Source organism: Anolis carolinensis, chromosome 2 (assembly GCF_035594765.1).
Source record: "Anolis carolinensis isolate JA03-04 chromosome 2, rAnoCar3.1.pri, whole genome shotgun sequence".
NCBI classification, from domain to species: Eukaryota; Metazoa; Chordata; class Lepidosauria; order Squamata; family Dactyloidae; genus Anolis; species Anolis carolinensis.
The window spans coordinates 160,545,150-160,555,984 of NC_085842.1; the positions used below are offsets into that span (position 1 = coordinate 160,545,150).

Here is a 10,835-nt window from a genome sequence, read left to right on the forward strand (position 1 = left end):
TTCACAGAAATCTGAGGTATAATATTACTTTCAAAGGATGAATAAACACTTCACAAAATGACATTTGAAATAATATTCAGAAATGTATTAGGTCCTTGAAAATGCGGCTTTCTTATGCAATGAAGTCTATGCTGATGGCTATGTGGAGGTGGGATGGAAAGCACAGGATGTCAGATAAATCGATGTTGCTTGTAATTTCCATGAGGTGCAGCATTTTGACTCTGACACAATTAAGATGTATGATCATAAAATATATTATAGAAGGAAGGGTATTGCATGTATGTGGATGAAGATAGCTTTTTCACTCATTATCCTCTCCAGAATCACTCACTATTGTCAAAACTGACTGCAACTCAAGCCACCATGGGAGCCTTGGATTTGCAGTTTATGTAGGGCCAGAAACTGGAAAACCCATAAGCTCATACGATGGAGCTTTGGCAGGGATGTCAAATACTCTGAAACGTTTAATCACACATGTTAAATATGAAATGGTTATAATGTGTATTTGTCTGCCTGTGTTCAATTGTCTGATTGTCTTTGTTGCTTGTGTAAATGCACAATGGGTTTTATCTTTTTGTTTATGTTATTTTGTATTTTTATACGGCATTGAATGTTTGCCTCTCTATATGTTGTAAGCCGCCCTGAGTCCCCACTGGGGAGATAAGGTGGGATAGAAATAAAGTCTCATTCAGTCTCGTTCACATGCTTCCTACTCAATGGAAGTGTTTTTCATCAGCCTGGATGAGGGGTAAGGAATATATGAATGGGAGCTGAAGAAACCGTGAATGAAATGCCTGAAAACCTTACCAAACGTGTTGGATCTCATAGCCTCTGTTTTACAATTGCTGACTGGCTGCATGTCATCTGACAAAATCTGAATAACAAGGGCCGAAACAGGGATACAGGGAAACAAGTTCCCATAAATATAACCCAGAGTGACCTTTTCTCCTTCATGGTAAAAGGTGCTTCAGTCAGGTCCACAGATGTGTACCCATCTGCTTGGATGTACATCATCTTTTTTTTTACTTATCAAGCACAAACACAAGGATGCAACTAACTTAAAGAGGGGAAAGTGAATGTGTGACTGAGGACCACTAAATAGTTCTGCCACTGCTATTATCATCTCTACTTCGGCCTGAGGGAACAAGAAACTGGAGAAGAGGAAGTAATTTCTCAGTAACATTGCCTCCATCATATGCATACAGGGCTCTAGCAAATATACAAACAGACATGTGGGAGGCATGTTTCATCCAAATGCACTCCTTGTGCTAAATTTCGAAGTGTATTGTCTTGACTAAGGGTGGAACTAACTGTAGAAGACTAGGGCCACATTAGCCTCCAGGAGAACTTAAAAAGCCCCATCATACCTGCTCCTGTCAAAAATAAGGCCTTTATACGCCCTCAAAGAGGGACATTTTGGGGCATTTCTTGGCCCACAGAAGGTATTTTGGAGTATCTTGAGGGTAAAAAATATTTTTGAAAAAATGACAAAATTTCATTTTTATCCAATGGGCTCCAAATGTGATGAAAATACACTCCACATTCCTAGAAATGGCTTTTGAGCAAAACGACATTTAAAAAAATTGAGCTGAGCTTTTTTTGTTTTGTTTTGGTCTATGGGGGATCCTGGGGCCACACTTTGTTCAACCCTGCCATAGACCAGTGGTTCCCAATCTTTGGTCCTCCAAGTGGTTTGTATTTTATCTCCCACAACCTCCACAATTCCTAGCAGCTGGGATTTCCGAGAACTGAAGTCTAAAACACCCGGAGGACTGAAGGTTAGGAACCACTGCCATAGACTGCAGATTCTTTACGTCTAGGGCCATATTTAAGAGTGGCTTTAAATATGACCCCAGACATTATAATCCCAAATCTGATAGCCAACACCGTCCCCACCAAAGTAAACTACAATGTTTTCCTCCAGCTGATTCACCAGCATAATCCATCTCTTTAACTCACTTGCCTTTCCTTTAATTTATGCCCATTAAAGGCATTTAACGAGCCATTACATGTTCTGACTTATTAATTTCTTGCTCCCCTCAATCTGCTCCTTGATTTAATTTTTTCAGACACATTTTATTATCCCCAGTTCCTACATTTCACCCATTTTCTGGCACAGATGCCTCAGTCTTTTTCTTCCCAGAGTCCCTCAGAGCTTTTATGCGGTTGTAATTGATATTAACAGCACTGCTTCTGAGCATTCCCAAAGGGATCCAGTTTAGAAAGCCTGGGAAAGGTGCTCATTCTGCTCCAGCCTTTTGATTATTCCTCCATGAGTGGTGTTTTTATAAGTGGCAACAAGAGCACCTTTTGATGCCTCCTCTGAGATTAAGGAGTACAATTATTGTGGCACCTCTGTACATATGTTAAGCATCTGGTGCATTTATAAATTATACGATAGATCTCTCTTTTTCTGTCAGCTGCCCCCATTACCAAGGATTTGGATCAGCATATTTTATTATATTATACTTTAGCTGCCACCAGACGCAAAAGGGCTAGAACAGCCATTAATTTGATAATTTAAGTAATTAAACCAAGTTACACACCTATCAGAAAAAGATATACCCTTCTTTCCCAATCTGAATGAAGCAATTGTTACTGAGAAGACCACTGCCATTGTGTAACCTTCTGTCAAAGGGGCAAAGGGGTCTGCCCTTTCCTTTGGGAGGGGGGTCACTGTCGCAGAGTAAGGAGGAGGGCTTTGTCCCTTAGATCGCTCCTGTTTCAAATTGCATTAACTGCATGGATTAGGAATATCTGCTACTTCAAGACTGAAGATGGTACTGCAAGCTTCAAACATTTAAATTAAACATAGCCATATTTTTATTTTAAAACCTAGAAATAGTACATGGGTACACATTTTTATATGTAAGTCAAGTTTCAGGGGTTTATAATCATGCAGATCTGGTTCTGACCAACAAAATTCCTTTTACTATTTAAATATATAATATATATAATATAAAACTTTATTTCTATTCTGCCCAATCTCCCCGAAGGGACTCAGCTATAAGTGGCTCTTCCTTGAAAGCCTTTGAGGGCCCTTCCAGACAGACCTTTAATCTGAGACCTGCTTCAGTTTTACTTGAGGCAGCCAAATGACACCTCAGGTGAAATGTAATTAATCCAGAGAAAACTGGATTAAACACCTGGAAAGATCCAGACCTCAAGCTGGTGAGGGCCCTATGGGGATTGACTCCCAGGACAGCTTCCACAGTCCCAGGGGTCAATCCCCACTGTGATCCAGTTCTTCAAGTGCTTCGGGATCCCCGTTTTTCTTTGGGCAACCATCCCCTCCCCTCCCCGCCCCCCATTCCCCCCTCAAAAAAACTTACCTGAGGGGCCTGCTAGCAGCTCTTCTGACATGCAAAAATGAAGCATCAGGACGTCAGGATTTAAAAAATGAAATCCCTGTCATTTTTGTGCAACATGAGAGCTGCTGGCAGTCCCCTCAGGTCAGTGTTTTGGGGGAAATGTGGCATGGTTTGTTAAGTTACTCAACATTTCTGTAAGTGATAACATGATCAGTGCTTCAGGTCTAACCACAGGTGTCATTGTAATTGGGGTGTGGTGACCAGTGCCAAGACTATTGTATTATATAGGTTGTAGGAACCCTGTGTTAGTTTGAAGTTGGTGGATGTTGGATGAAGATGGAAAGTTTGTTGTCCATACTGTAAATACTATGCTGATATTTGTACCGCTTTTACTTTTGTTGCAACTGAAGAAAGAAAAGTCTTCAATTTGGAAAGAACAGTTTTGTGTCTGTGTTGTTCTCGTTCTGGAGTAAACCACTTCACAGCAAGCAGGTATTGGGCTCCTTAACAGGAGTGAAGAGTTCCTTGTGCTTTGCATCAGGGAATTTCAAGATTTTTGAATCCTAGGCAAAATGAGGGCTGGAGGGTGGCTGGATGCAACTATCCACACCCCCTTCAGGGAAAGTGTGGGTTTTGGGGTGGATTTAATATCCCAGTTCCTCCTGGGATTTAGTTGAGTGTAGAATTATCATCATCATCAACATTATTTATATCCTGCTTTTCTCTCCACAATGAGACTCAAAGCGGCTTACACTAAAAGCATTTCAATACAACTTAAAATATACAAATATAAAATGTTAAAAATATTAGAAGGGCTCTGAGATACCTCCATAATACTCATTGTGGCCTAACACTGTTTTAACTCCGTCACACTAAATATTTTTGAAGCAGCTTTTTGGGTGTGTATCTTCCAAAAGCAGTAAGGGCAAGTTATAGATGAAAAGTGATACTATCAAGACAGCTATCCAAGGTTCTTTGCAAAACTGCTCTGTTAACATAAAATTGTGCTGCCAATCAAAGAAAACCTTGCATGTGGCATAGTGTTAAAAAGCACTGTTTTCTCTATTCATTTTAGGGATATACGATCTTTTATGGTCTATGGACTAGAATAAATTACTATTAACATTCAATCATTGTTAATTTTGCTGAACTAAGTTGGAAAATACAAAAATCTTGAGACAGCCCTCTGCAAGAGTGGGAAGCATGTAGCACCCCCCCCCCCTTGAATAGATGAGTGGGTTCATCTGAACACCCTGCATCCCCCGTGATAGGCCTTTCATTAGCCATTTCACAAATCACACATCAATAAACTAGGCAAATACTCCACCGGGAGTCACAACCTGATCTGGCTCTTTCATTAGTGTACTTATATGGTGTACATATTTTCAAATACCTCTTTGCTGTAGTTCAAAAAGGGCAATACTTTTTTAACAGATGTATTTAAAACAAGTGTAATATTTAAAGACTCAAGGGATCTTTTTGAATGCTGCTCACGTATATGCTTGTTTCAGGTCTAGAAATGTTAACACAACAGAGGAAAAAAAAAACAACAATTCCCAAAGCTTATGAGTTAAAGGGGCAAGGCAGGCTATTACAATAGCCTTCCCCTTCAGTAAAGGAGAAAAATAGCATTACACACTGCACCTCCAACATTCATTTGGGGGAATGGGGAAGCGATTGATCACGCAAAACTTAGCATGTATAAACAAATGTAAAGCAAGATCGGGTTATATGAGCAAGACCCCAAGCAAAGGCTGGGAAATGTTAACATCATGCATGGGACTCACATTTCAAAGCTAAATGATATACAGGCAGTCCCCAAGTTACAAACATTTGACTTACAGATGATTCATAGTTAAGAACAGGGATGAGACAATAGGAAATGAGAGAAATCTACCCCTCAGAAGGGAAATTTACTCCTGGAAGAGATATCATGGGGAAAAGGGGTCTCCACTGAAGCTTTAGCATCAATCCTTGTTTCTGCAACAAGCCAATTTTTTCAAATTCCAATTATCAAAGCGACAAAGTGAGATGAAATCTTCTGAACAGGGGCACAGACAGCAAAACAAATACCACAGAGGTGTTAACCCTTCCCTATGGTATCCAAAGCATGCATGCATGCATGTATATGGCTGGAGCTGTTCCGATTTACATGCAAATTCAACTTAAGATCAAACCTACAGAACCTATCTTGTTCGTAACTTGGACACTGCCTGTATATATTCTGTGTTTACATGTTTTCTTAAGTGAATGTTGTGATTGCATAGGTACAGCGGAATGTATTTCCTGTCTGAAAGGTTCTAGACTGGAGGATGGTGGTGAGTGGGCCTTGGGCTAACCCAAAGCAATTGTAGGCTTTGGAGGCCTCCCACCAAATGTTCCACTGAACACCACATTCTTCCATACCTCAAAGGAGAGCCATTCTCTTCTGTAACAAAGCTTGCCTTTTTCTCTCCCCTTCCTCAAAGCAGAAGTGATCTTCCAAACACTTCTGATTTCATATAGGGGGATTGGCATAGCTCTTTGCTGTTTTTAGAACCTATACAGCATGAAAACCAGGCAATCAGAATGTCAATTTCTAAGTTTTTAAATAATGAAACCACCAAGCATGGGGATTCTTTCATCAAAGCATGTTATTTCTGTTCAACGACTTGAAATACTGAGATTGTTTTAAAGGCTATCCCACTACACTTGTTTTTTTTAATGGTGGCCTCTTCATGCAGAATGCAAGGCCTATCAAAAATGTCCTAGTGCCATTTTTGAAAAGGCAAGTGAGTGGGAAGGCAGAGTTAGGGGTGGTGTAGGCAAAGGGATTGGAAATGCAAAATATATTTCACTCTTACTGGTTAGAAGCATTTCTCACCTGGAATGACAGAGATAGTTTTCAAAGCTCGGAGAACTCTGAAAGTTCTCAAGGCTGACACATTCCCAAGGTCCACAAACTCTGTGACATATCTGCAACGAGGGAGGTCACACACAAAGAGACACAATGACAATAACACACACCAAAAAGGTGGAATGGGGAAGAAAACAACAACTACAGACAGCAATACATCACTCACAGGGACCTGCAACCCAACACCTAACACCAACTGCCTTACCTGGAATTACAGAAATAGTTTTCAAAGCTCTCAGTACCCTGAAGGTGCGCAGAGCTGAAACATTGCCTAGGTTTACAAACTCTGTTATATACCTGCAGAATTAAACCAGAGTTAATGGCACCAATTGGGGTTACCTGGTTCAGGAAAAAAAGCACGTAACGTTCCAAATTGAAAGTGCTTTTCAAATGGCATTTAGAAAGAAACAGAAGAAAAGAGAGCAACAAGATGTAAATAAAACAGGCCAAATCCAATTACTAGTTCCAACTAGAATAGTTCCAACTAGAACAGATCCACTGCATACAGTACTAAATAGTAAAAATACAGCAATATATTCCTTTGAGAAGAGAACTTTTCACAATATAATGTAAATCCCATCTTTGTTAATCTACTCTAATTGGGACTAGCAATTGAGTTTAAGACAGTTTTTTTTTTGAAAAAAATATCTCAGTTATCTTCCTAATCAGTGGTAATAATTGCACAAGCAACCTCTTTACCAGTGGTCCCAAACATACCCATGAACACTGGTCTACATTCAATAGTTGGGAAAAAGTGGGTCCAGGTCAAAGGCAATCTGGCAGAGTAAGAATAATCAGGGGAAATAAGCAGAGTTTTGGGTATTTCAGTAAACCACATTTCCAGCAAACAGTAAACAAAAAAGCAGAGGCTATTTCAATATGTGCAACATGAGAAAAACCGTCAGATCAAGATATTTATAAACACCATTTGTGAATCTCCAGGCATCCTTGGATAGCATGAATGTAAAATACATCTACTTGTTTAAACTGGAAAAATGTGTATGAAAAGGCATCTTTTACATTTTAGAAACTGAGAGAAAGAAGATGGTGGCATAAGTCTTTGTGGACTATGTCTACTTCTTCAGATACATGAAAAAACAAGGTAGGGAAAAGGGAGGAAGAGAACAATTTATTTATCTTGGATTGCTTTCCTCAAAGGGGAAGGTACCCCCTAAACTTGTTTCAGCAAAAACACATAGTGTTGTAGCAATGCAAAAACTAACAGGTTTTTTTTTTCATTATAGCTTAGGCAATGAAATATTAGTCAGTCTTTAAGGTGCCACATGATTATCTGTTGCTTAGAATCTCATTTGAATCTGCTTATATAAGCAGGAAGGAAATCAAGGCATCCTGGATACCTAATGGAGTAGACGGGCTCTTCGAACAATCTGCTGTTCTATGGGACACCTACCTAGGGCATCAATGCAGCAACTGAAGTACAACCTATCCGCCTGCAAGAGTTGTCATTGGCTATGCCACTGCTGCATGGTTAGGCAGGGTGAAGGATTCTGGCAATGACAGATTTCTGAGTAATGTGTAAGAGCCATTTTACACTGCTGAGGAAGAGAGATGGCATTTGAATTTTCTGCCCCTGACACCAACATGTTTTAGGCTGACTCTGCTAAAAATGCCATTATGTTATTCCAGAAGATTGAGCTTTAAATCTGCTCCTTGTTTTCTCCTTCCTCATCTCACTAAAGTCTGTTCCACAAAAAAGAAAATATATGAAGATTGGCTCAGAGAGTTGTGAAATTGAACTCACTAAAATGGTCCTGTCCATTGCTATAGGGCTGACATTTGCCATCTTTCTTAATTTATCTTCAAATTACATGGCAAATGAAAAGGACTGGAATTTTCAGATAGTCAAGAGTTAAAATATTTTTTAAAAGACTGCATGCCAAGACATCATCTGTAGAACTAAATTTTGTGGCTGCGTATGTCTAGGTGAGCACATATGATTTTATCTTTATGTGTCTCTGTTCTTTTCCTGCTTTCAGTGATCCTTATTTGTTAATGCATTGTCTAAAATGTTCATGATTACAGAAGATACCATTTCACCCAGCCTATATCTGAGCGGCCCATCATGAAAAAAAAAAAAAAAAGCAGTTTGAGCTTTCAGTGAAGTAAGTGCCAAATCATAAGCAGAATGGCTGAGCAAGCTAATCTTGGATTAATAACTTATCTTGGATTAATCTTGGATTAATAATGTAAAAATAAGCGCACTAAAGAAAAAAATCAGCATGAGACAACTAATGCTGAGTATTCAGTCAAAAACATAGAAGAGTGTGTGTTGTCCCCCACACTTTACTAAGGATTATTGTTATTTTCTAATGAGCTGTGCAATCTCATGATAAATGGATGAGTATAATAGCCTCCAAAACCAAAACCTGCAGATACATTAGTTTGACACACTATCTTAGATTATTTTAAAAATTGTTACTTCTGGATGAAGTGATGTATTTGATACAGAAATGGCTACTATCAGTCAATAGTGATCTATAACAGTATGTACAGTAGAGTCTCACTTATCCAACACTCACTAATCCAATGTTCTGGATTATCCAACACATTTTTATAGTCAATGTTTTCAATACATCGTGATATTTTGGTGCTAAATTCATAAATACAGTAATTACTACATAGCATTACTGCCTATTGAATTATTTTTTCTGTCAAATTTGTTGTATAACATGATGTTTTGGTACTTAATTTGTAAAATCATAACCTAATTTGATGTTTAATAGGCTTTTCCTTAATCCCTCCTTATTATCCAACATATTCGCTTATCCAATGTTCTGCCAGCCCATTTATGTTGGATAAGTGAGACTCTACTGTAATATGGTTTTTGTTCCTGGGTTATAAATATCATTTCTTAATTGGTTCTATCAAAAAACATGGGGGAAAACTGTATTAAACTGCAAAAACCTTGTTTTTGCGGGACATTCTGCAGCACATTTTGCTATAGTTTTTCAATGAATATCTTGTTGAGTCTTAACCAATTCAACAGTTTGTGGCAGCCACAAAAAACTAGGTTTCTGGAGTATAACAACTACTTTCAAAGTAAGGACTGTATAATTAAACAGGAACAAGATTTTCAAACCAGGAACAGAATATTTTTCAAATTTTGCTACACAGGGTAATTGAAAAACCATTAAAACTGTGGATTCTCTCTTTGTATAAATGTGGCAGTTTACATACTCAACTGAAGTTGAATAATTTAGGACAAACTGCAAATGAGGTGGGTCCAAGTGACATTCTTCTCCTCCAGAGACCTTCCATATGCCACATGGACTGCCCAAAATGGCAAAACAAAACCTAATGCTGAATTTGGCTGAATGTTTACTTTTGGTTCTCAAAATAGGGATTTTCTGATATTTAAAAAAATGCATGGAAGCCCTGCTATTGAGAAGTGAATTGCAGCCCTTAAAGGCTTCCAAGAGAGAGAATTCCCTGTAATTCCTGACCAGGAAAAGGGCAAGCCAGAAAGTCTGGAGGAATCAGAACCTGCATGCAGTCCAAATACTGCCCTTTGTCCACCCAGACGTATGCAAATTATTATAATCAATAGGTACAGATCTAAGCTGCAAAAGAGAAATTGAATGAAGTAGCTCAATTATCTTCCTGCTCAAAACTACCTTTTTTACCAACAGAAAGTTTTTTCCTCCTTGCTGATCTGTGGTATATTATAGGGTATAACAAGTATTAAGAAAAGAGTCTGGAGGCAAAGCTGGGGTCTATGTTTATGCCATTTTCACCAGCTTTCCATTTTGGTGGTTTAGAATAATTTAGAATAAATATACGATATAAAGGCAGTCAACAGATATCAGTCCAAAATCTATGAATACGGATGCAAGAGCTTTTTGAACTTTAATCCTGCACTCTGATATCACAATTGTATTTAAAAAATTTTTATACCAGATTGATCTGCAATTATCAAAAAAGTGAGTGGGATTGGCACAGTCAACTGTCCTGAGTTTTTTAAAACCACTACCACCATTTCCTTTCACTCACATAGAGTTTTGTCATAAGAATAGGATGGAATGCAAAACTTACGCCATCATGATGACACTGAAGTCTAGCCAGTTCCATGCGTCTCGAAGGAAAGTAAAACCGTCTATGCAGAAGCCTCTTGCAATGATTTTCACAAGTGATTCAAATGTATATATACCAGTGAATGTATATCTGTTGGAACAAAGAATGATTGTGAAAGAGAACAATGTCTATAGACAAGTATCTACAAACAAATCTGGAATTCTGTTCGAGTTGGTGTCATTTCTATTAACAATTATAGGGCGACCACCCACATATTAATTGTATAATTTTGGATAGTCCCTCATTCTGGTTTCTCCCATTTGAGAAACCAGAAACAGTCTTCATAAGATTTTAACTTGGATTTGATAAATTGAAATGTTATGAAATAATTTAAGCGGGTAACATCTATTCAACTACAACAATGCTACTGACTTGAATAATGTGTAACCTGAATAGATTATCCCTACTATTGAAGATGTATTAGATTAGTTGTGGAAGGAATTGTGTACTGATTGCGAAGTCGCTTGTGGTTCTTTCATATTGTGATGTCTCATGGGCCTCAGAGTTCTAAACCTAGCACCATCATGGACAATGAT

At 38.4% G+C, this 10,835-nt stretch overlaps 1 protein-coding gene across 6 annotated transcripts in view; it reads right to left on the minus strand.

The window, feature by feature from the left end:
- Positions 1–10,835, minus strand: part of scn8a (sodium voltage-gated channel alpha subunit 8) — a 124,032-nt gene that overhangs the window by 64,328 nt on the left and 48,869 nt on the right. For 4 of the 6 annotated variants that reach the window (XM_062969253.1, XM_062969250.1, XM_062969252.1 and 1 more), the window contains 2 exon segments: positions 10,261–10,389; positions 6,413–6,504 (listed from right to left, as the gene is read on the minus strand). In XM_062969253.1, coding sequence (XP_062825323.1) covers positions 6,413–6,504; positions 10,261–10,389 — 221 coding nt within the window. 6 annotated transcript variants of the gene reach the window in all.